The following is a 25,596-nucleotide window of genomic DNA, read 5'->3' on the forward strand; positions in this document are numbered from 1 at the left end:
ATACTCAGGACAGAGACCACAGTATGTCCCGATTATAAACCTTGGCCGGACCCCTGGTGGACAGAGGGACACACACACACACACACACACACACACACACACACACGGCCTCCCAGGTCTGGCTCCAAATATGCCCCTTGCAGAGTCTGAGATACACTCCTTCCCAAGCCGGGTCCTTGCCTCTTTACAGTCACCCCAAGTGTAAGGAAGGACATGTGCAAGATCTGGAAAATTCCCTAGCAGGGAGCTGCCAAAGTTGGCGTGACCAACCTGCCCACCACCCCTAAAATGTTTACTTAAATGAGTGAGACAAAACAAAATGTACTCACTCCCTATTGGTCCAACTGTTTGTCCAAAACCCCTTTACTAAATAAAAATAAAATTGGCCCCTTACCCGGTGGTATGGGCTAAATTGTGTGTCTCCACCCCCTCTCCCAATTTATTATGTCGAAGTCCTAAACTCCAACATCTCAGAATGTGACTATCTTTGGAGACAGAGCCTTTATTATTTACTTATTTATTTATCCTCACCTGAGGATATATATTTTTTTATTGGACCCCCCCCCCCCCGCCTTTTTAAGAGAGAGGAAGGAAGAGAGAAAGAAAACGGACTATTGATGTGAGAGAGACACATTGATTGGCTGCCTCCCACTATGCCCTGACCGAGGCTGGGATAGAACCTGCAACCCAGGTACATGCCCTTGACCCGGAATCGAACACCCAACCCTTTGGTGGGCAGGCCGACACTCTAACCACTGAGCAACACCGGCCAGGTTACATTTTTATGGCAGCCACAGGAAACGCGCACAGCCAGCAGTGACAGCAGTGAAAAGCTCATTCTCGCACATACAGACCCATGAAGCAGGGCTGAGCTGGGATATAAATGAATGAGTCAGACCAGGTCAGCTTATTCATCCCTTTGACTAATCCACAGGCCAAATGCTTGAATCACCACTTTATTTATCATTGGGATCCGCCGAGGAAAGAAAGTCTCGACGAGGAAATGAGTAGAACCCAAACTCATCCCTGCGTTTCTGAGACACGCCGACTCTCTGAGGCCCTTTCTGGGTCAAAATGAAAACTGGAGAGGTGAAGTGAGGGGGCTCTGTGCAGTGGCCGGCAGCAGGCTGGCTCTTCGGGGCGCTGGCAGTGCTCAGACAGAACCCTTTGTTCTGCGACTCCCTCTATCCAGGAGGACAGAGAGAAGGGCCTGTCTTGCTCTGTGGGGAAGCCGAGCAGGGGCTGCCTGGCACAGTTGGTTGGGGACTTGGGGACATACAAAGGGCTGGTGGGTGGGGAAGAAGGGGAGGAGGGACATCGCCCACAAGGGCTCGGGAAGGCCCCAGAACGTGCATTTCCTCTCATGGAGTTACCGCAGCAATGTCACAGTTGGGGAACAAGCGGAGAAGCATGCACTAGGCGCAAAAGTTAGACAATTTGTCTAACATTTTTTTTTTTGTCTTAAAGATGGACTGGCATCTGGAGACAAGAGGGCAAACATGAGAACATAATGTAGCTTCAAGAGCCACCTTGATCCGGGATCACCTCCAAAGTAGCTCTTGAAAAGAGAATCAAATACCTCTAATCTCAGAAGAAAAGCAACAACTTGTGCCAAGGCAAGGACGGTTCCTGCAGAAATCCAGGTCAGTGGTAAGACAAAGAAGGGAAAGACAATGGCATGGTTGTCTGGGCGAATGCAGACAGCCCCCGCTCATCTCCTGTTCCTCCTCTGCTGTCCATTCTGGATGTGTGTTGTCCAACTCCCCCTCGGTTCGTTCCCAGTGGTGCCTCCTTTGTATCGAGTCTCCAGATTAAGAACTGTCTGGAGGGCAGAATTCAGTTGCTGACCTCTTTTCCCCACTCCTGCTCTTGAAAGCAGCTTGCAAGGAGCTCAACTTACACCAAAGATCCACTGAGGCAATGGTGGGCCTGGGGCAGCAGCCAGATTTTACTATAGAGCAGAGGCTCTTACTGCTGGCAATTCTGCCCTCAAGGGACACACAGTATGTCTGGAGGCATTTTTGGTTTTCACAATTTGAGGGGTGGGTGCTATTGGCATCTGGCGGGTGGAAGCCAGGAATGCTGCTCAATATTCTAAATTTCTGGGACCCCCAGTCCCCCAGCAAAGAATGATCCAGTCCCAAATATGAATGGCGCTGCAGTTGAGTAACTCTGCTCTAGAGATTTGGTCCTCACCCATTTGAGGTTACTCATGATCCTTCAAGTTTCTAGATCACCCAGGGAGCCATCTCTGAAGTCATCACCTCCCCAAGCCTCAGTATCCATACTCGGGGAACAGGAACCAGGCCCTCCTTGCAGAATAGAAGAGTTGGGTACGAAAGTGTCTATCACAGAAGGGTAGAGCTGCACAGGGACCTGCTTGTGCAAATCCTCCTTCCAGGTTTCATTTCACACCTTCATATCCTTCAAGGCTTGGCTTGAGCCCAGCTATGTCTTCTGGGGAAATTGCAGGAATTCCCAAGCCCTGAAGCTTGCACTAGTCATTCCTCATTCTATTCCTATGACTTCTTGGGCTAGCTCTGTTGCTGAACTGACTGCCACTCAACTCCACTACAGTATTCCTGTTTTGGGGGGTGGGCACGAGGGCTCATCTCTGTGCCCTGGAACCAGCCCCTGGCACAATCAGCCCTTGCTTAACTGAACACTGGACCCACCCAAGACACACAACTTCGATGAGATGAGGAGAAGGAAGTGGCAAGTTCAAAAGCCCCTACTGGGGACGAAGAATGAATCCTACAGCTGAACAAACGGGAGATTCCTACATCTCACCTGTTTCTTGCAGTCATAGGCCTGGACCTGAGGGAAGGTCTCACCCAGCAATTTCCAACCACAGGATGCAGCTAGAGCTTTGCGAACAAGTGCGGTGTGCAGAGCATGTTTGGCACTGCAAACTTTCCCTTTGAAACATGAAAGTGCAATTTAAAAAAAAAGAAATCATTTTGGGGTATAAATTGTAGAATGGAAGGCCACACCACTGCAGCAGGGAGGGGATCACCAGTTGGGGAGCTGCATAAAATCCAAGGGGGCTGTGTGCCGAACACACCAAGATTATCAGGAGGGGATGGGTCTCAAAGTTGAGAAATGCCGACTGAGGTCAGTTTATTCATTTTGCAGATGAAGAAACAAAGAGACTTGATGGAGGTGAGAACCCCCAACACAAGACCCTCCAAGAGAGCCTACCTGACCATGCTCCTGGTGCAGGGAGGAGAAAACAGCCAGGGCCATGCACCCAGAAGATTCTGGTCCTCTTTATTGGGGCTGCTCTGGCCAGGGCAAGTCCATGCTCAATGTCTGCACAAGGCATGACTGCGGGCTCTGAATGAGTGTCCTGGAGCCATCTTTCATAAGGGCCAGAACATTCTGGAGGTGAAGGGGGTGGCTATCTTTCTGTGGTCCTGTTTACATTCAAGCTATCCAGATTTATCTCCTGTGTGAGCTACAAGCCCCGGCTCCCCAGCCCTCTGGCAGATCCCAGACAAGGTTCACCACAGTCAGGAAAGGAGAGACATGAATGCTGATCAAAACTGCCCTATGCAAGGCCCTTGCCAGAATCGGGCCCATCAGATGGTGAAACAACTTTCCAGCTGCCCTTGTCACCTCCCACTGCTCCTGGATGGCTTCAGGGCCTGGAGACTCCTAGACCCCGACACAGCAAGGTAGGAGCTGGGACCCTCCAACTGCAGGGCACAATGTCTCCAGCAGCTACCACCTCAGACACAGAGCGCAGGAGAGGCTTTGCCTTTGAGAGCCCGGGCCTACAGGCATGCAGAAGAGAAGCAGGGCACACTGGCTGCGTCTGGGGCTGAGCTCACAGCCACTGGAGGACAGATTTCCTGTATGTCGTTTTACCCATTTAAGTCCAAGGATGCAACTGCGAGGAGGTGGTGACAGCCTAGCACACAGGGAGCGTGCACATGCACTCCCTCCCCTCTGAAACCCAGTTCCGGTCCCAAGGAGGGCCCAGAGTCTGCTTCCTTGCTCCCGGGGACACCCTACGCCCCCCACCTCCCCTCCTCCCACTCCCCCCAGGGCTTCAGGCAGCCAGGTCTTAGCAAAAGAGTTGTGTGGTTTTCCAGTCCGGAATCCCGGCGCAGACAGCGCTGGGACTCACCCAGGGTCACCCAGCGGCTGGGGGTGAAATTGAGAAGATGAATCAAGAGAAGCCCCCCGCCCCCCCCCAATGTCCATGGGCTGCATCCCAACATCCGAATGGGGTCACTCACTCTACAGTCCTTCCGTCCCCTCTTCCCCAGGCCCTCCCTGGACAGGCCCTCGGTTCTTGCCATAGTTTTACCCTCTTGCTCCCTTCCATCGCCCATGTTCCTCTTCCCAATTGAGCGGGCCACCGCGCCAGTGCGTTCCGAACCTCTTGCATTTATGAACACCCACTGAGTCCCAGGCGCCGCCCGGCCTCAGGCACCCTTCTTCCACCCCTTCGGCCGTGGGCAGACGCCCCCAGGCTGTCCTGCACCCCTTCCCCCGCTCGCACCCAAGCTGTCCCGCCCCCACCAGCCTGGCCCCGTTTCCCCAGCGTGGGCCCCTCAACACCGCCTCCTCGCCTCTGCCCCTCCCAGACCCGTTTCCTGCGACCCCTCAACTACCACTTAAGCCACGTCCTCTTCGGAGAGGCTGCTCAAAGCCACAGGACCTACCACCCCCACTCGCCCACAAACTCCCCGACAAGGTCTACCCCATCAACTCTCTTCCGTTTCGTCCGGCGCCGTCGCACGCCGTCTCCGGCAGCTCCTCCGCGACCCCCAAGCTCGTTCCCGCCCCCCCTCCACCCCTGCCTCCACACACCCCCCACTGCCCCTCAGCTCCGTCCCGGCGCTGCAGCCCGCCGCCGCGAGCTTCGAGAGGGAGCCCCCGCCCGCGGGCGCAAGCACTCACCTGGGCCTCAGCCGCCGCGCGCCGCCGGTCCCGGGCCGGGTCGGGTCCCCGGCCAGCCCGCCCGCCCGCCCAACAATCCTCCGGCCGCTCCGCTCCGCCCCGCCCCGCCGCGCCCGCCGCTCCCCTGCGCGCTCCCGCTTCCGGGTCCCGGAGGGGCGGGGCGGGGCGTGACGCCAGAGCGCCGCGGGGCGGGGCGCCACAAACCCCGCCCCCACTGGCTGCTCCCCTGCACCTCCCGCTTCCGGGGGGCGGGGCCTGGGGCCCTGTCCGCGGCCTTCCTCGCTGGTGAGCGGAACCAAGTGTGGGGGAGGACCGCGAGGCGCGCGCTGGGCTCTCCCGCTCCGCCTGCAGCTGCTCTCCCCGGTGGCCCGCGGCCACCCCTCCGGAGGGCTCGGGGCAAGGGAACTTGACGAGCCCGCCTTTGAGCTGAAGGCGGGAAAATGGCGGACTCCTCGGGGCGCGGCTCTGGGTGAGTTGAAATCCCGCGGGTCTGGAATTTGTGGTTGCCGGAGGGAAGCCCTTGGCCGACGGCTGGGGGCAGCGGGCAGCAAAGTTGGGAAACGGGGACCCTTGGGGTGAGAGTCCGGACCTGACCCTTCTAGGAGCCACCAAAGATGCGCAGGTTCAGGGAAGCCCCGGGTGCGACCTCCGCGCATGCTGGGAAAGCGGGCGCGTAGGGTAGATCGCGAGTTCGAGTCCCAGGTCTGCCGCTTCGATGGGGGTCATTCTGGCCAGTGCCTTAAATTCTTCGAGCCTCGCGTCCTTGGTTGCGAAACGGGGCTGATGACGCCACCGCTCAACGTGTAGGTCTCACTGAGCCTTGAAAGCACTTAAAACAGCGGTTCTCAACCTGTGGGTCGCGACCCTTTGCGGGTCGAACGACCCTTTCACAGGGGTCGCCTAAGACCATCGGAAAACACGTATATAATTACAGATTGTTTTTGTGATTAATCACTGTGCTTTAATTATGTTCAATTTGTAACAATGAAAATACATCCAGCATATCAGATAATTACATTACGATTCATAACAGTAGCAAAATTACAGTTATGAAGTAGCAACGAAAATAATTTTATGATTGGGGGTCGCCACAACATGAGGAACTGCATGACAGGGTCGCGGCATTAGGAAGGTTGAGAACCACTGACTTAGAACATGCCTGACTCCTAAGGGTGGTCTGTCGCTGTTAGAACAATCACTTTGGAGCGGACATGTGCTGGGCCAATACAAGATCTCTCTGACTCGTCCCACCCGCCTTCGTATATGCTCCCCACTTACTGATGAGATGGTGGGGGCTCAGGGAGGGACGGTTATTTGCCCAGAGTCCCGTAGGCAAGAACAAGAAAGGTGTGGAACACATACCCGGTGCCAGGCGTGATTCCAGGGCTGAGTTTTGTCTTATTTGTTCAGTCGGCTAATGCTTATGGTGCCAATAAGAATGAAAATTAAACGGGCCCCAGAAATCACTTGTATTTCCTCCTCAGCCCTTTGCCCTAACTGTGAGATTGATGCTAGCTTCTCTGAGCTACAGTACCGGGGTGGTACCTGAGGCTGGCACAGGTGTGGTGACCACAACCCCAGGTCCCTGCAGTTTCGGCCTGAGCTCATTTTGTTTGGCTCCAGAGCCCTGACTTAGATCCCAGGGAATCCTTGCTCTTTCCCGTTCCAGCATTGAGACTAACTAGGGGTGACCTGTTGAAGCTCAGGCCCTTGTCTGGAAAACAGATAAAGCAGGCCAAAGGTAGGTATGCATTTGTAGGGTTGGAGATGCCTCCCACCATGGCCTGGGTCTCACTTGGGGGTCCCCCAGCCCAGCTCCACAGGAGGTGGCTACAGCGAACTGAGCAGGTGACCTCTGCTGCTGCAACTAGTGGAGCCTGTGATGTCAGCAGGAGTCAAAGAGCCCAGGTCTCACCCTGGCCCCTCCACCTGCTCCTACTGCATGGCTCGTCCCCTGTTCCTGGCGTCCCTGCTTCTTCCCATTCACCCAGACTGGAAACCTGGGAGGCATTCCAGACTCCCCCGCACCCCACAGCTGATTTGTCAGCCATTCCTACCTCATTGTTCCCTCATCTATTACGTCAGGCTTCATTCTTTCTTTCAGGATATTAAATTAACCATTGTAAGGTGAGCAATTCCATGGCATAAAGACATTCACAATGCCGTGCATCCACCACCTCTGTCCTAGAATGTTTCCTTCAGTCCAGAAGGAAGCTCTATATCCATTAGCACTCCCCATTCCTCACCCAGTAAGTGCACATACCCAGGTTGTCGGTTCGATCCAGCAGGAGGTGGCCAATCAATGTTTCTTTCTCACATTGATGTTTCTCTCTCTCCCTCTCCCTTCCTTCTTTCTAAAAATCAATAAAAACATATCCTTGGGTGAGAATTTTAAAAAAAGTCTGATCGTCAAACTTCAGAGGGGCGGCGGGTGGTGGTGGGGGAGTGAGAGATCAACCAAAGGACTTGTATGCATGCATATAAGGATAAGCAATGGACACAGACACTAGCGGGGTGAGGGCATGTGCTGGGGGGTGGGGGTGGCCGGGGAGAGGTCAATGGGGGGAAAAGGAGACATATGTAATACTAAACAAAGGATTTTTAAAAAGTCTGCAGTTTAAGCCTCCTAGTCTTATATTTTGTGATGGAAGCTCGAGCAGATGAATATTTAGGCACTGGGATGGGAGGAGCAGACCCGGTCCCTGTCCTAGAACCTCAGAGCCTGTCTTCTTCCCGGCTGCCAGCAGTCTTCATGAAACATGGCTCTGACAGCGTCTATTCCCCAGGGGCTACAGTGAAAACCAGAGCACCCCCTTTTTTGTATGGCTGGCGAACTGAGAATGGTTTGTACATTCTTAAATGGTGGTTAAAAAACATCAATAGAAGAAGAATGTTTGGACATATGAAAATTGTATGAACTTCAAATGTCATTGTATAAATAAAGTTTTATTGGGACATAGCCATACCTGTTTCTTTCCGCATCATCCATGGCTGCTTTGTGCTACGATGGCAAAGTTGAGTAGTTGTGACTAAGCACATGGCCCACAGAGCTGAAAATATTTACCATCTGGCCCTTTACACAGGAAGATTGCCAACCCCCGGGCTGTAGGACCAGGTGCAAGCCCTTACGTTGGGCATTCAGAGCTGCCGGCTGGCCCAGGGTGCTCTCCTCCTGATCCCACTCCCCTGCCAGTGTTCTCTCGCTAAGCCAGAGGGCTGGTCATTTCCCGCTTCTTCATCATTCTCCATTGCCCTCATACCCTTGGTCTTGTTGATCCCTGTCTTAGGATGCCCTTCCCAATGTATCTGAGCAAAAGGTGCATTATCACCCCCACCCCCACCCCGTTACCTGTCTGGGGTACCTTCACACTTGCCCAACAGAAAGATGCTGCTCTTCCCTCTCACGGAGGGAGTTCCACCTGCCATTCACCGTGCACCCCCAGGGGCAAACAGCAGGCACATAGCCACCTGCTGAATTAATGAACTCATGACAGAGGTTGAGATCTTTGAGGTTCGGCAAAAATGTCCACTCTTCTTGCTCTGTGGGGCGACTCTGTCACCCAGGTGATGGGACTCCACGTTCTTCCTGTCGAGGTGGCCCAGCTTCGAAGAGAAACCGGAGCTGCTCACGGGCTTCCCTCAGCTGCTTGTCAACTACATTAACAAGACCTTGCCCCTCTCTTTTAGGTTGCTTTCTGCAGGGGACCCCAGTACTCCTAGTGGCCCCAAGCCGAAAGGAAAGCAAACACAAGGTGAGTCAAGTTAGAATCTACCTAATGATCCCATGAAATAAAACGTGATTTTTTTTTCCTTAGTAAGTGTTTTTGGGGAATAAAAAAACAAAACAGCAGAGCAAGAGAAATACGGTTTTATCTTCTGTTCAAATCTTGGGAGATTTCTAGTCTGGTCACCCAGCCCCGCCTGCACCCAGGGTTGTGGCAGGACCAGGTAGGACTCATTTTGGGCTATGCCCAGGACTTGTCACTTGGAAGTGTGGGTGAAGAGAGCTTGAGCTGAGTTCATTACCAAACATCAGAATTTCCTAAGTCTCTTCTCTGAAAGCATATCAGTCCTTTGGGGGTGCCCCATGTCTCATGTCCACCTGAGGGTTTGGGGTCATTGTGAACAGCCCCCTTGATTCTTGGCAGTGCCCAGTGGACTCTTGAGGATCTCCCATGTTGGAGCTGCAGCCTCTGAAATGAAATATTCTCTTAAAGTGTGTTCTGTGGTAGTGCGCGTCTCAGAGAACTTAGAGCAGCATCTTGTCTATAACATCTATTTACATGCGGTCTGGTTCTTGAACACAAATTCTGTCCTTCACTGTAACATTGCCGCTGTGGAAAACCCACCACCGTTTAAAACAAACAGGTGCATAGCAGTTTTCTGGAAACTTGAAACTGCTTTCAATTGTCCAAGGAACCCAGAGCCTCAGGTTTTTTCCTGGCTGTACAACACCCAACACAGGATGGCCATGCCTGCTTGGAACCAGGGGTGTCCTTTGCCCCAGTCCCTCATGTCCCGTGGCAGACACCAGGGTTGGCTTGATTCTCTTCCTGGACACCGCCTGACCCAGTCTTGACTCTAGGGACCTCCTTCCTGATGGCCTGAGCCCACTCGTGCTCTGAGCCCGTAGGCACAGCTCTTCCCTGCCTGGAGCATGCTCAGGGTTACCACCGCCTCCATGGCCCGCACCAGGCTCCCTGTTAACTGGCGCACCTCCTTTCCTCTGGGCGGCACTGCAACTGGAATTGCCAATGGAAGATGCAAATTCCGGTGTGAAGTTCTGGTTTGAAATCAGTCTTGCTCCACCTAGCTGTTAACTGTGATGTTGTCTGTCACTTTCCCTGGGTCTCTTCAGTAGAAAGGGAGAGTCTGAGCTCTACGGGCACCAAGAAAAAGTGCAGAATCGTGCATTTGATCTTTGTTGAGCACCTACTCCCTGCAGGGTGGTGGAGTAGAGCAGCAAGCCAGACGGGCACAAGTCCCTGCCCTCAGGGAGCTGGTGGTCTGGGACACAGGCGGTGCACTGAGCGGAGAAGTAAGGAGACCCAGGGTTCAGAGGATGATAACAGACGCGGTGGGAAAAACAGCAGGAAGGGGGTAGCTTATGGGTCCAAAGGAAGTGCTGGGCTGAATAGAGCCGGGAAGGGGGGCCGGGGCAGGAGCAGCCCGTTGGCTGGGAACAGAGTGACTGAGGGGAGCGAGCAGGTGACTAGGTCAGAAGGACGCCCTGAGTCGTGCCAGGCCTGTAATGTGCCTAGAGATGCTCAGGCTCCACCAGCTGGTGGGTCTGCCGGATAGCCTGTTGTCAGCCACCAGGGGCCAGCCAGCCTGGGGGCCACAGGTGTGTCAGGAGGGGAGGCATGTGAGCGAGCACTGTGCCCAGTGCTGCTGGTGGCTCAGTATGAGGGTGGCTCGCTGAGAAGGGCTGATGGGCTCTGGAACGCGGAGGTCTTGATGGTCTTGCTGAAATGCGTTTCTTCTGTGGGGGGGTGGTGTGAGAGCCAGGTGTGTGTGTGGGGTGGTGGTGTGAGAGCCAGGTGTGTGTGTGGGGTGGTGGTGTGAGAGCCAGGTGTGTGTGTGGGGTGGTGGTGTGAGAGCCAGGTGTGTGTGTGGGGGGGTGGTGTGAGAGCCAGGTGTGTGTGTGGGGTGGTGGTGTGAGAGCCAGGTGTGTGTGTGGGGTGGTGGTGTGAGAGCCAGGTGTGTGGGGTGGTGGTGTGAGAGCCAGGTGTGTGTGTGGGGTGGTGGTGTGAGAGCCAGGTGTGTGTGTGGGGTGGTGGTGTGAGAGCCAGGTGTGTGTGTGGGGTGGTGGTGTGAGAGCCAGGTGTGTGTGTGGGGTGGTGGTGTGAGAGCCAGGTGTGTGTGGGGTGGTGGTGTGAGAGCCAGGTGTGTGTGGGGTGGTGGTGTGAGAGGCAGGTGTGTGTGGGGGGGATTCAAAGGAAGAGGGAGAAGAGAAAGCCAGCATTGTAAAGGGAAGCAGAGAAATGGGGGTGAGCCAAGGGGGTGGGTGCGGGGAGATTAACAGTGTGACCTGTGGAGAGGAGCAGGAGTGGTGTGGGGGTGAGGAAGAGAGGAGTTTCCGGGGCAGGTTTTTTTTTTCTTAAATAATGTATGTTTGTTTGTTTGTTTTATTTCAGAGAGGAAGGGAGAGAGAAACATCAATGATGAGAGAGAATCATTGATCGGCTGTCTCCTGTACACCCACACTGGGGAGCAAGCCTGCAACCTGAGCATGTGCCCTGGCCGGGAATCAACCGGTTTGTAGGTCGATGCTCAATCACTGAGCCACGCCGGCCAGGCTCCAGGGCAGTTTCTTTACGGGGTGGGGCTTGGCTCTGACAACAACAGAGGGGGTTCTCTTTACGCAGGAGCAGAGGTCCACCCACATGGGGTCAGGATGCTGGCCTGAGGTTTGGAGGGCGGGTGGGTTTCCTCCATCCTTGTTCAATGCCCCAGGGGCAGGGGTGGAAGGAGACCTGCGCTGTGTCTGAGAAAGGGCCTTGGTGCTGAGTGCGTCCAGGGGGTTGGCCCTGAGCTAGGAGAGGTGGGGTGAGGGATGTGAAAGGTGGTACCATGAGTAGGTCAGAGGAAGCGGGGGAAGTGGTGTTTGGGGTCATGAGCACAGGGAGTGAGCTGGGGAGAGTGGAGGAGGCAGCAAACAGATGGCCATCTGTGGTAGGTCTGTCTTCCTTTACCTGCCCCATCCCTGAGTCCCCTTTCTGCTCCTGTGGATCTCTGGCTTTGCCCAGAGCCCTGGGACTTGTACACAGTAGGTGTCTCATACATGTTTTTGCACGCAGTAGGTTCCCATAAATGTTCTTACATATAATAGGTGTCCCATACATACGTGAGGGCACTGAAGGGCAGGCTCAGAGGAGCAAGGGGGATCAGCTGTTGAGCAGGGAGGGCCAATAGCACCTGGCTCTGGGGGAGGCGGTGTGGTCCTCGGTGCGGGCGGGTCTGCACACACCACTATTGTAGTTTTGTTATAAACCAACAGTGTGTTCCCCACAGGAGGAAAAATGGTCGAATCCCGATACCTGCAGTATGAGAAGAAACCCACTAAAAAGGTAACACACAATGTTTGAAACAGTTCGGAAGGGAGTTCTAACGAACTTAGGATTCTGACACAAGTTACCCGAGCCAGGCACCCCCTGGTTCTGAAGGCAGAGTTTTGGGGACTTTGCCTAGTTGTCCTTCCTGCAGAGACCTGTGTCTCTGTCATGAGTGGCCAATCTCTTTGAGAATCCTTTTGCAAAGCCATGATCTCTGTTGAAACCTAAAATTGTTCTGCTTTTCAACCCCATCATTTCTTTTCTGGATTCTGTCCTGGGAGCAGTTCTGGCAAGTGCCCAGCGCACGGTCTCTGGCCTTAGCTGGTATTTAAAAAAATACCTGCAGGGCTATAGGAATGGCTGGGGAAAATGACGTACCTGAAACACTAGTAGTAGAGAGAGTTTCATGAACTACCTGTAGTCACACCATGAAAATTATGAAACCATTTAAATGACAGCATGAAACACTTAACAACATGAGAGTATACTTTGTATGATGTTTAATAAAAGCTAGCACCATGGCCCAACCAGTGTGGCTCAGTGGTTGAACATCAGCCTATGAACCAGGAGGTCACGGCACATTTCCGGGTTGTGGGCTCGATCCCCAGTGGGGGGCATGCAGGAGGCAGCCAATCAATGATTCTCTTTCATGATTGTTGTTTCTATTCCTCTCTTCTCTTCTCTGAAGTCAATAAAAATATATTTAAAATAGACAAACAAAAAATCAGTATGTTACCCAATTATATATTTGTTTCAGTGTGTACCTACTGAGAATGTGTTGAGGTGAAGGTCATATTATCCCCAAATAATTGTTTCTGGTAAAAATTAGTTACATATTCATTTCCACTCTTAAAATCTGGATAGAGTGGGTGGTGGGTTCTTAAAAATGTGACCTAAAATACAGCTTGAAGAAAAAGGATAGTTTTATTTATTTATTTTTATTTATTTATTTTATATATTTTATTGAGTTTTTACAGAGAGGAAAGGAGAGAGATAGAGAGTTAGAAACATCGATGAGAGAGAAACATCGACCAGCTGCCTCCTGCACACTCCCCACTGGGGATCTGCCCGCAACCAAGGTACATGCCCTTGACCGGAATCGAACCTGGGACCTTTCAGTCCGCAGGCCGACGCTCTATCCACTGAGCCAAACCGGTTTCGGCAAAGGATAGTTTTATATAAACTATTTGATATGCTTCTTGGAGTGGCTTTTTTTAAATGGACTTAAAAAAAAAGTTTATTGGGATGGCATTGGTTAATCAGATCATATGGGTTTCAAGTGTACAGTTCTATGATACAAGATCTATATATTGCATTGTGTGCCCAGCACTCAAAGTCAAACCAGCTTCTGTCACCATATATGTATTTGGTCCCTTTTACCCCCTCCCCACACCTTCCCTCTGGTGACGACTGTTGTCTGTGTCTGCGAGTTTTGTATCTCATATATGAGTGAAATCATATGGTTCTTAGCTTTTTGTGACTGACTTCTTTTGCTTAGCATAGTATTCTCAGGGTCTATCCATGTTGTCGCGAGTGGCAGTATTTCATCTCTCCTTATGGTTGAGTAGTATTTCATTGTGTATATTTACCACATCTTCTTTGGACTTTATTTTTAGAGCAGTTTTAGGTTAATAGCAAAATTGAGCAGAAGGTACCTCCCCACCCCATGCATGTGTAGCCTCCCCCACAATCAACATCCTGTACCAAGTGGTGCATATTTACAGTTGGTGAACCTACGTTGACACATCGTCACCCAAAATCTGTAGTTTACAGTGTTGAAGTGATACTCAACAAAGGATCACAGTCCACACGTCATAATTTTAATGTTGCCTTGCAAACTTGGTTACAGTGCCCCCGTGTGTCTACTTGCTGCATGTAGTAGTCTATTTTATCTTACCTTATTTTATTTTATGTTATTTTATTTTTTGTTAATCCTCACCTGGGGATTTTTCCCCATTGATTTTTGTAAGTTTTGAAGATTAATACCTGTACAAAAACTTGGTTTTTCCTGATGACCCAAGTAATATAGTTTGTCTATAAAACTGGCAAATACTAAAAAGTATACAGAAAATCAGTCATCTGTAATCTGCCATGACAGAGATAATCACTGGCAAAAATTGTGGTGGTTTCCTGTGTTCTGTGTACATGAGGGCACCCTTTTTGACAAAAGTAGCTTGACCTGCATGTATACAATTAAATGTCAGAACTCCTTAAGCCTGTCCTTTGCCTCAAAGTATGAGCAGATGCAAACCTGGCAGACGTGAAGGGGCCCCTTCTCATGAAGGGAAAGTATTGTGCACCCTGAGTGTCCTGTGTTCCCAACAGGCTCCTGCAGCAGATGTTTTAAAGACCAGCGGGAAGATCCCTGAAGGCGGAAGGAAACCCAGCTCCCTCCAGAAGAGCAAAGGTGTGTACGATGGGGGAGGGCGTAGGTCAGCCGTGGAGCTAGCAAGTGTTGAGTGTGGTGGCGAATTATGTTTTCAAGTTAAAAGTCCCTCTTTTCTTTCTTGGAAGCATCAGACGAAAGAGCTGGGCAAAGTGTAAGGACAGATTCGGGGTATGTGGGGAGCTGAAAGGGGGTGGCGGGTGAGTCGGGGGGGTCTCTTCCTTCCTGTGTGACCCCAGAGAGGAGCCCAGTTGCCATTATGGCTCTTCCTTGTGGCACCAGTTCCTTAACCGAGCGACTGTTTTCGCCAGAGCTCCGTGACCAGGACAGAAAAGGTGCGAGGCCTCATCCTCCTGCCTCTCACTGCCTTGGGTCGCGTCTTCCTATGTAATGGTCTCCCTGTGCTTTTCATCTAAAAGCTGTCACCAAAGTGACATGAAAAGCTTTCAGTTTTTCTGATTATAGAAGTGGCATGTGTTCACTGTTTAAAAAAATGGAAAATGTGGACGAGGAGGGAAAGTTCCCTCACAATCTGCCAATCCGACCATCACTGTTGGTGGGTTTGGTGTTCCGTTCTAGGCAGTGTGTTCACCTAGAAGTCGGGGAGGGCCCCTCCTACCGTAGCAGTTTGTCCAGTGCCTCACGTGCCCATCTCTACAGCAAATTGGGCAGCTCTTTTGCATGAGAGCAATTCACAAAGGGCAGAACTCTTCCATGACTCTCACCTCCTTCTTCAAAATGGTGGCAGCTTTGAGTTCTCCTACAACTACAGATTTTCAACTTTATTGTTCAGATCAAGGGTCAGCAAACCTTTTCTGGGCCAAATGGTTAATATTTTAGTCTTTGCAGAACAGACACTCTCTGTCACAAAGACTTCACTGCCATTTGCAGCATGAAAGCAGCCACAGACCATACATACATGAATGAATATGTCTGTGTCCCAATAAAACTTTTTTAAAAAAAATATTTTTATTGATTTCTGAGAGGAATGGAGAGGGAGAGAGAGAAAGAAACATCAATAATGAGAAAAAAATCATTGATTGGCTGCCTCCTGCACGCCTCCTACCGGGGATTGAGCCCATAACCTGGGCATATGCCCTTGACCGGAATCGAACCTGAGACTCTCCAGTCTGCAAGCCAAAACTCTCTCTACTGGGCCAAACCACCCAGGGCCCAATAAAACTTTTAACAAACATAGGAAGTGGACTGGGTTTGGCCTGCAAGCTGTAAGTGTGCTGATACTAGGTTAGATGTTTGTTAGAATTTACACTGTTCCTTGACGCAGGCATGACTGAGAAGCAGGCATCATCTTCTAGTGTTTTCTTGTGCAATTAGTTGAGCGCCCTGCATGAAGCTGAGAAACAGCATGGGCTGAGGGGCCCGAGACGGGGCCTGCCACATTTTAAAGTCAGGGTTCTCAGCTGGGGCAATACTGACCCCAGGGGACACTGGACAATGTCCGGGGTTGTTGCAGAAGTAGGCGGTGTAATGGGTGGTGGCCCAGGACCTGTTCAACACCTGGGAGTACACAGGAGAGCACACAGCAAAGAATTACCCAGCCCCAAATGTCAGCAGTGCCAAGGCTGAGAAACCAGAATTCAAGTGTAGCCCTGGTGTAGAAGGACTGTTTTTTGAGTTCTATCATATGGATTTATAGGAAATTACATTTTCTAATGGAGATACTGTACATGCAGATGACAAAACATTTAACCTGTGCAAAACCATAGCAATAAAAAGTCATTCTTTTCCACGTCAGGTTCCAGCTTCTCACCCAGGAGGCAGCTGCTCTTGATAAGTTTTCATCTATCTAGAATTTTGTAAAAGTTTTAACACAAACAGTACCTTGCCCTACACATTATGGTGACTTTGCTTTTTTTATTTCCTCGTATTTATTTTTTCAGCTGCATAGTTGCTCATGAAATTGTTTTCTCTTTTAGTTCCTGACATGACAGTGTGTATCTGACATACCGCTGCTCGTTTTGCAGCACTCTGGGGGCCTTGCTAAATTAACGCAGTGCACCACTGCCCATTTCAGATGGTGTAAGGCATAACTGCACAGTTTTAAATAGAGGCTAAAGGATGAAGGGGACTCCTGGGAAGATGAACACTCCAGAAGCTGCTGGAGAAAGAAGGAGAAAGAGCTGAGGGCAGAACAAATACATGGCATGCATTAGGCTCATACTGTGCACACAGCAGCTTTTATTAAACTAAGTAGAAAGACTTACTTGCATCTTTGGGTTTTACAGAATGCCTCTCTTGTCTAGTTCTTTAAAATATATTCAAGTAGCCCTGGCCAGCTTGGCTCTGTGGATAGAGCATCGGCCTGCAGACCGAAGGGTCCCAGGTTCAATTCCTGGTCAGGGCACATGCCCGGGTTGTGGGCTCGATCCCCAGTGCAGGACCTGCAGGAGGCAGCTGATCCCATGATGTTTTTCTCCCTCTCCCTTTCTCTCTGAAATCAATAAAAATATGTTAAAAAAATATAATAAAAGAGAAACATGCAAATTAGCTGCCCCTTCACGTTGCCCATAAGCCACCCCACAAGCCATACCCACAAGCCAATCAGGATCGAGTATGCAAATTAACCCAACCAAGATGGCGCAACTGCTGAGCTGAAGGAAGGAAGGAAGGAGGAAGCCAAGCCTCCTGCCTGCCCTGGCCCGCCCTGGCCTCCACTCAAGGCTACAAAGTTTTAATTATAGAAGATAAATAAATCCCAGATACCTGCTTCCAGCCTCCCTGGCCTCCGCTGAAGGAGGCCCTGAAAATAAAAAAGAAAAAAAGGAGGGGCTGGGAGCTTGGGTTGCTGGGGGCCATGGCCAGCCTGCAAACAACCATCAGCCCCTCACCCAGGCTGGCCAGGCACCCCAGGGGGGACCCCTACCCTGAAGGGGGTGTGGCCAGCTTGAAAACAGCCCTCAGCCCCTCACCCAGGATGGCCACGCCTCCCCAATGGGGACCCTCACCCCATGGGGGCGTGGTTGGCCTGCAAACCACCACAGGCCCCTTGCTCAGGCTGCTCCATGCCCCAAGGGAACCCCTATCCTGATCCAGGACACCCTTCAGGGCAAACCAGCCGGCCCCCATCCATGCACCAGGCCTCTATACTAATAAAAGGGTATTATGCAAATTAGACTAGGAGACCTTCTAGACATTCTTCTGGACAAAGCCATGGTGACGGGGCCAAGGTAGAGGCGGTTAGAGGCCAAGAGGGGAGGGCATTTGTGGGTGATCAGGCTGGTGGGGGGTGGGGCTGGTGGGGGTAAGCAGACCAGCAGGGGGTCCAGTTGGGGGCAAGCAGGCCGTCAGTGGGGGTCAGTTGGAGGTGATCAGGACAGCGGGGGCGGGGGGCAGTTTGGAGTGAGCAGGCCAGCAGGGGGGGCAGTTGGGGGCAAGCGGGCCAGTGGGGAGGGGAGGTTGGGGCAAGCAGGCCAGCAGAGGGGGCAGTTGGGAGTGAGCAGGCTGGCAGGGGAGGCAGTTGGGGACGAGCACACTGGCATGGGGAGGCAGTTGGGGGTGATCAGGCTGGCGGGGGCATTTTGGGGCAAGCAGGCCGTCAGCTGGGGAGGCAGTTGGGGGTGAGCAGGCCAGCAGGCAGAGTGGTTAGGGGCAATCGGGCAATCAGGCAGGCAGGCAGGCAGGTGAGCGGTTAGGAGTCAGCAGTCCCGGATTGTGAGAGAGATATCTGACTGCTGGTTTAGGCCCGATCCCTGTAAACCGGCAGTAGGACATCCTTCGAGGGGTCCCAGATTGGAGAGGGTGCAGGCTGGGCTGAGGAACACCCCCTCCCCCCGTGCATGAATTTCGTGCACCGGCCACTAGTATGTATATATATATATATATATATATTTATTTATTCAAGTTGATGGCTGGGAATTTCCCAAGGTTTTCTGCCTTCTCTACTACCTAGCAAGAAGCTTAGTTTTAGAAGCAAGTGGTATTGTCCAGAAGGTTGCCTGCTTCCTGGCCTGGGTGTAGAGCCTCTTAGGGACTGTGTTGACTGAGGGATTCTCATTGGGCCCACAGAAAGCAGTGGGATCTTCGACAAAGGCGACCTGCAGTCCACGTTGCTGGAAGGACACGGCACTGCCCCCCCGCACCTGGATCTCTCAGCTATCAATGGTAAACTGTTCATTTCACCCCTTGTTTTCCCAGCTGGGGGTGGCAGTGCATCTTAGCAAGCTGCCAAAGGATGCTCTTCTCACCTTAAAAATGCTTTCCTTGATTTTAGACAAGAGTATGCTCAGAAAGACTCCACAATTAGAAAAAAAAGTGTCAAAGAAAACCGAGTCGACATCATTTTCTGCCTCACAGGAAAAGGACCCAGTAAGTGTATGAAAAGAGAGGGAAGTGCTAATGGGTCGGATAAATCTGGTTTAGCTCCTGCCCTGGGCCAGGTGCTGTGGGAAACCTGGGGCTCCAGGAACATGCCTTTTAGGACAAAAGCCAACACACATTCTTTTTTTTTTCTTTTTTTTTTTTAATTTTTAAAAAAATATATTTTATTGATTTTTTACAGAGAGGAAGGGAGAGGGAATAGAGAGTTAGAAACATCAATGAGAGAGAAACATCTATCAGCTGCCTCCTGCACACACCCTACTGAGGATGTGCCTGCAACCAAGGTACATGCCCCTGACTGGAATCGAACCTGGGCCCCTTCAGTCCACAGGCTGACGCTCTATCCACTGAGCCAAACCAGTTAGGGCAAGCCAACACACATTCTTAGGTTGTTTAAAGAGTTTGTTTCTACAAGAACACATACAGGAGTAGATACAAATGCGGGATCATGGGAAGAATGGGATTGGGACCTTGTTTGCGGTGCCGTGCTAGGGAAGGTGCGAGGCCGGACCCGTCCCCAGGCAGGAAGAGGTCCAGGCTGTGGTCTCACTGGAGTGGAAGGTTTGAGTCCTGGTTCCATAGTGGCGCTGAGTGGGAGGGGCAGACCGTCCTCTTTCTTGTCACAGAGCACCCAAAAAGGCTAAACAAGATCATAGAAACAGCAGGTGGAACGAAATAAATAAAGTGCGTGTGGATCAGCGTTCTTTCCCTCCCGGGGAGAAAGCTGGATATGTACCAGTTCATTGGGGACCCAGAGTATCTTTTCTTTCTCCTTAAGGATCTCTCCGAATTGATGGAATCCCAAACATTACTCCTGACTCTACTGACCATGAAGGTGAAAATGGAACCGCATTATGCGCGACCTGGGTGGAAGGGCAGCCTCTGTCCGCCAAGAGCTGGAGTCCCCTCCGGCCTGAGCTCTTGTTCTACACCTAACAGATGGAGAACAGCCTCGCAGCATTTGAGGAAGAGGCAGAAAGGAATTTAGTAACGGTGTGCCAAGAGAAGAAGCAGCTCCTGAAGAAGGCCCACGAGCTAAAGCGCAGACTTCTCCTCTGTCAGAAGAAGCGGGAGCTGGTGGATGTCCTCAATCCCCAGGTCAGCGGTGGCAGGGTCTCTGAGCCATGTGTCCCCGCTGGTCATCGTGGTGTCTGGAGGGATTAGTTACAGTGGCTGTCACCCCTGGCCTGGCTCTAAGTTTGTGCTTGGCTTTTGACACCAGCGGGTATTGGTAGGTAACTGTTTATAAGAGGATGTGCCCATAATGTTAGGTGCCAGCCTGCAGAGGGACCTCTCCTTTCGGCACACACATACCCTTCAGGCGCCCACAGCTGTGCCCAGTGACAGGAAGACATGCTTCAGGCCTGCCCAGGGGGCCAGGGTGCAGGTGGGAGGCACAGTCTTGGCACCATGTGGTCAGTGCTGGGACACAGTCGTCCACGCCAAGGAAGATCATGGAGCAAACCCTTGGAAACGAAGGGCTGGTCAGGGGCGTAGCTCCTCATTCAGTGTGTGCATGTCCCGGGGCTGCCGTGACGAAGTCCCACAGACTGGGCAGCTTCAACAGCGGACACTTACTCTTTCTCAGTCTGGAGGCTGTAGTCCGAGATCAAGGCGTCGGCAGAGTTTGCTCCTTTCAGGGGCTGTGAGGGAAGGGTGTGTCTTGGGTCTCTGCTTGGCCTGGAGGCTGTCTTCTCCCAGTCTCTTCACTTGGTGTCCCCCCGTGTGCGTGCGTGTTTGTCTCCAATTCTCCACCCTTTACGAGGACATCGGGAATATAGATCAGTGCCCACTGACTCAGTTCCCTCTGTAAAGGCCCTATCTCCAAATCAGGTCACATTCTGAGGGGTTGGTGGTTTGGATGTCAACCGAGGAATTACGGGGTTCAGCCTGTGACACCCAGTGGTGCACATGTTCGTGCATGTGCCCAGGCTGTGGGCTGAGAAATGAGTGGAAGGGGAAAAAAAGACAAATAATGAATCCTTACAGTGCCCTCTGATAGCGTGTATGAGAGAAAGGGGAGTTGGTGAGGATGGCCTTGAGGCGGGGCAAGCGTTTCAGCTCAGTGCTCCAAAGCAGGAGGGCACAGCCTTCCTGGGTCCCCTGTGATCCCAATGGAGGCCTGTCCCTGGAATGCGCTGGCAGGTGGATGCATGTTCATGGCAAGGAGGGTGGCCAGGAGTGAGGGGAGAGCCCACCCACCTGCTGAAGCTCCTGGAGGATCCCTAGATCCCGAAAGAACAGCCTGTGTCTTACCCTCACATGTGCCAAGTGTGAAACTTCCGGGGCGGTGACTGACGGTCTCTTCTCATCGGCCCCTCTCCCTCCTGCTGCAGATCGAGATGCTCAGCCCCTACGCGGCTGTGTCTGAAAGCTTCAAGGAGCAGTACAAGGCCCTCGCGGCGGCCCTGAACACCACGAGGCACGAGCTGCCTGTGAGATCAGTTCACCTGGACGGAGGCGCGCAGAAGTTCTTAGGTAGGACAGGCATCTGCTGGGCGAGGAACGGGAAGAACTACCAGCGGGTTTGGCACTTCCTGTGTGCCGGCACCTTTATTCCTTCATGGCATCCTCACAAGCCTCATGTTAGGTAGATGGCATGTCCCCCTTCACATGGCACAGGATGTAGGGTGCTGGCAAGACTGGTTTGTCCAGAGTGGCACCCCAAGAAAGAGCCATGCTGGGATTGGAACCCAGGCCTGTGGTTTCCTTGTTGATGTCCTACCCCGCTGAAAGGCATTCTTGGGGAGCGGCCTGCAACCCCACAGCGTTGAGAGAGGGGCTCTACTAAGGTGCATTGTTGACAGGGCAGTATAGGGCTGCAGACCCCCACCCTCTGCCTTCTACACAGAGCCAAGGGGTCCCTTTCCTGCAGAGGGGTCCCATCTAGACCTTCACCTAAAGAAATGGGCAGGTGTGAAGTGCTGTGCTTGATTTTAAATTCTCTTTAGAACAGCTGTCTTCCCAAAGCAGGTTTTCAGTTGCCCTGGAGTTTGGTTATTTCTAAGCAGAGCTCTCATGAGCCTCTAAATATGTTTTGCTGATGTAGTAAAACATCGCCACCTAAAATCAGGCGGACTTTCCCTGCAGAACTTCGCACAAAGGCAGTTCAGGATCCCAAGGGGTGTTGCTGTATTGGCAGCTTCAGACAGAGACTTAAAATTTTTTTAAAAAAGCTTTATTGATATACAACTCAGGTACCATACAATTTGTCCACTTAAAGTGTACAGTTCATTGTTAATATATTCATAGGGATGTGCAACTATTACTATACTCTAATTTTAGGACATTTTTGTTTCCCCCAAAAGAAACTCAGTATCTATTAGCTGTCACTTCCCATCGCTGCTTATCTCTCAGCCCTAAGCAATGACTGATTAACTTCCAGACAAAGATGGTTTTTAATAAAATCAAGCCTTTTCCAATGTGAAATAGTATATATCTGACATGGGATCTTGAAAAGTGAGCCTGTTGAATGACTATCTGTGTCTGGGTTTCCTGTTGTATGGTTGTTGCAGTCAGTGGCACATCTGTGACTCTTGGACTCCGTTTCAGAAAAGCTCCTTAGATAATTGCTAGGAGTTGGGATTAGGGAGGGTATGAGTTGTTTGTGGCTGCTGTAACAAAGGCCCACAAACCGGGTAGCTTAAAACAAGAGAAGCGTATTCCCCCTCAGTTAAAGGGGCCAGAAGTCCAGAATCAAGGTGTGGGCATGGTTGGTTCTTTCTGGAGGCGCTGAGGGAGAACCCATTCCAGGCTTCTCTCCCAGCTGCTTCCTTGGCTGCTGGCAGCATCACTCCAGTCTCTGCCCCCATCTGCTCATTGCCTTGTCCCTTGAGTGACTCCGTGTCTGAATCTCAGTCTTCTTAGAAGGGCCCCAGTTATTGGAATGGGCCCTACCCTATGACCTCATTCTAACTCAGTTACATTTACAGTAAGGTCATATTCAGACACTTGAGAATAGGACCTGAACAGGTCTTTTTGGGAGGACACAATTTAGACCACATTGGGGGGAAAGAGGTGTGTTTGTAAGAACCCTTATAAGGTTCCCAAAATGTTAAAATGTTTGGTTGTGATGTGTGTACACGTGCAGCTGGTAGATGGGACGTGTGCCAGGATTGGAGAGACGCTGGTGTCCCTAGAGCAGGTGGGACACAGCGCCATTGTAGGCAATACTTCACTGAGGCGGGAGGTACTGTATCGAAGGGAACCATGGGATTCTTTTTTAAGTTACTCGTAGCACAGGCTTTCTCCACTTTTTGCATTCGTTTCTGTTGGGGATGCTGGAGTGGCATTCCAGGTCTGTTCCAATGATCGCCTGGACAGTGGACACGCCTAACCCATGGTCTCAGGGGCACAGAGGTGGTACCAGTGCACGGATGTCATCCTTCATGACCCTCTCAGCCTTTGAGCCTTCGTAACAGGAGAGCGTTCCGATGAAATGAGAACTATCTAGCCAGCCACCTCGCTCACGCGTGGGCTGCTTGGGGCACCGTGAAGCCCATGGCTGATGCCCTCTCCCCACCCTCCTCAGATGATTTGCAGCGGGAATTGACGACCACACACCATCTGTTGGGAGAACTTGGGGTCTGCAGTTCAGAAGAAAACGGGAAAGTGCTGGACCTGCTGGGTGAACTGAAGGAAATGACCCAAAAGAAGGATCTGGAGCTCCGAAGGTATTTCAGAAAATATTTTAAGAAAAAGATAGCACCCTGGCCGGTGTGGCTCAGTTGGAGCGCTGTCCTGTATACCAGAAGGTTTTGGGTTGGTGCCCATTTGGGGTGCACACCAATCAATGTTCTCTCTCACATCAGTGTTTCTCTCTCTAAAATCAATAAGCATATCCTCAGTGAGGAGTAAAAAGGGGGGGGCAGGGCGGAGACTGGCCAATGTGGCTTATTTGGTTGAGCATCGTCCCATGCACCTAAAGGTTGCTGTTCGATTCCTGGTCAGGGCACATGCCCAGGTTTGTAGGCTTAATCCCCAATAGGGGGCGTGCAGGAGGCAGCCAATTGATATTTCTCTTCCTCTCCTTTCCTCTCTCTAAAATCAGTAAAAACATATCTTAAAAATATAGCATATACATAAATATATATAATTACATAATATTACTTTTTAAAAAAGAAGAAAAATAGCCTCCCATCAGACAGAGATGTGCCATTGGCGGCTGCCCTATGCAGAGAGCAGGCAGCCCTGGCATGGCAGGGTCCAACAGCCAAAATAGAAAGGGCAATGGCATCACCCCTCATTTACTCCTCGGGACCACACAGCACTGCGGGCGCCTTGGATCGGGCTGTTCATGTTTTAAATGTTTTCCAGGGTAAGGGCCTGGGGTGATCTTTTTGGAACTTCTTATTGGAGTATAAGTACATATAGAAAAGGCACATATTGTAGTGGTACAACGCGAGGAGTTTCCCAGCGTGTGCCCACGTGGAACCAGCCCTAGGCCAGCCCCCATAATCACCCCGATTTTCTTCTCTCACTCCAGGGGATTTCTAACCATGGGGCTTCCACGTGTTCCAGAAAGAATCTTGTTTTCTTCTCCTTTACAATGCTAAACATACCTCCTGAGACGCCTACAATATTTGAAAGGTGCTGATGGAAGTCAAATGCCACCCGCTGTGGAGTTAGCTTCTTCTGGCCCCAGGATGAAATGGGGACACCAGAGCATTCTGGATTGCAAAGGTCACAGGCTCGAGTGGTTAAACATGCTCATGTAACACCTGTGTCCCCACCACCATGTACTGCGAGGGCGGGCTGGGATACTGCCCCATTCACAGTTCTTCTTAAAAACACATATTTTTATTGCTTTCAGAAAGGAAGTGAGAGGGAGAGAGAAACCTCAATGATGAAAGAGAATCATTTGTCAGCTGCCTCCTGCACACCCCCTACTGGGGATCAAGCCTACAATCTGGGCATGTGCCCTGACTGGAATCGAACTGTGACCTCTTGGTTCATAGGTTAATGCTCAACCACTGAGCCACACTTGTTTCTTGAACAAATGAATCCTTCCTTTCATGCCTGCCTGGCCCTTTTCTTGGGGGCTTCCCTGTTAGTGCTCTGTTCATACAGCTTACTGACTCGCGCTTTCCCATGAGTGCTCGGGCGGAATCCACCCGGACCCGCTGCCTCCGCGCTGCCACCTTGGCGAAGGCAGGGGCGCCTTGGCTCCTCCCGGCCCTCGGCACGGGGGACAGAAAGCATCATCCCTTCCGTTATTCCCGCAGGAGCTTTGCCCAGGTGCAGGAACTCTCCGCTGGAGTGAGTAAGGAGGCAGCCTTAATCAACCAGGAGGTCTGGGAAGAGGCCCAGGGCCCGGTGCCCCCCCGCCGGTGGTATTTCAATGAGGAGGACACTCGAGGGGACACTTGGGGAGAGGCCAGCAGCCTGCTCCTCTCAGGTGCTGACAAGCCCTGTGCACGGTGAATCCGCACGCAGGCCGTGACCCTAGCCCAGGTGGGGCCTCTGCAAACCCTCGGGAAGAAAGCTCTGTCCAGGACGCCTCTGTGCCAGGGCACCGGTGTGGTGTTCCGGAAACTCACGCACTTTAGTCACTTAGCTCAGCACTACAGCTGGTTTTGTGTGATAATCTTGTTTTATATTAAGAAATAAACTGTTTGGCAACTGAGCCTTGGTTTCTATGTTAGGGGGAAGCAGGAGACACTGAGTATTTCACTCTCAAGGTGATTCCTTCCTCCAGTCACGGGGCTGTTCTGTTTAATGTCTGAAGCAAGTGAGGAGTTGGTCCTCAACTGGAAATTCTCCATCCAGTCCAGTGTCCCAGCAGCGGTTGCTGGAGCACCTGCGGGCTTTGCCGTTGCTCCACTCTACACTCCACACGGGACTGTGCCACAGAGAATTTCCTCCCCAGCTCGTCAGCTCCCGTCTGCACCACGTGGGCTCCGGCAG

The 25,596-nt window shown here is 51.7% G+C and overlaps 2 protein-coding genes across 2 annotated transcripts in view; one reads left to right on the forward strand and one right to left on the reverse strand.

Annotated features, from left to right (window-relative positions):
- The window catches only part of MYO9B (myosin IXB), an 86,690-nt gene extending 81,678 nt beyond the window's left edge, over positions 1 to 5,012 (reverse strand). Inside the window, exon 1 of the mRNA XM_081092079.1 lies at positions 4,912 to 5,012. The gene's annotated coding sequence lies outside the window, so the exon portion shown is untranslated. The remainder of the gene's footprint in view (positions 1 to 4,911) is intronic.
- Positions 5,013 to 5,148: 136 nt separating this feature from the next.
- Positions 5,149 to 25,315, forward strand: HAUS8 (HAUS augmin like complex subunit 8). The gene is made up of 11 exons (XM_081093178.1): positions 5,149 to 5,380; positions 8,599 to 8,663; positions 11,926 to 11,981; positions 14,292 to 14,373; positions 18,379 to 18,474; positions 18,584 to 18,678; positions 19,469 to 19,525; positions 19,630 to 19,788; positions 21,027 to 21,168; positions 23,222 to 23,363; positions 24,915 to 25,315. Exons 1-11 carry the CDS (start codon positions 5,352 to 5,354, stop codon positions 25,111 to 25,113), a joined length of 1,122 nt encoding a protein of 373 aa, XP_080949304.1. The 5' UTR covers positions 5,149 to 5,351; the 3' UTR covers positions 25,114 to 25,315.
- Positions 25,316 to 25,596: the final 281 nt, after the last annotated feature.

This window comes from Myotis nattereri, assembly GCF_964212035.1.
Source record: "Myotis nattereri genome assembly, chromosome: 5".
In the NCBI taxonomy this organism is placed as follows: Eukaryota; Metazoa; Chordata; class Mammalia; order Chiroptera; family Vespertilionidae; genus Myotis; species Myotis nattereri.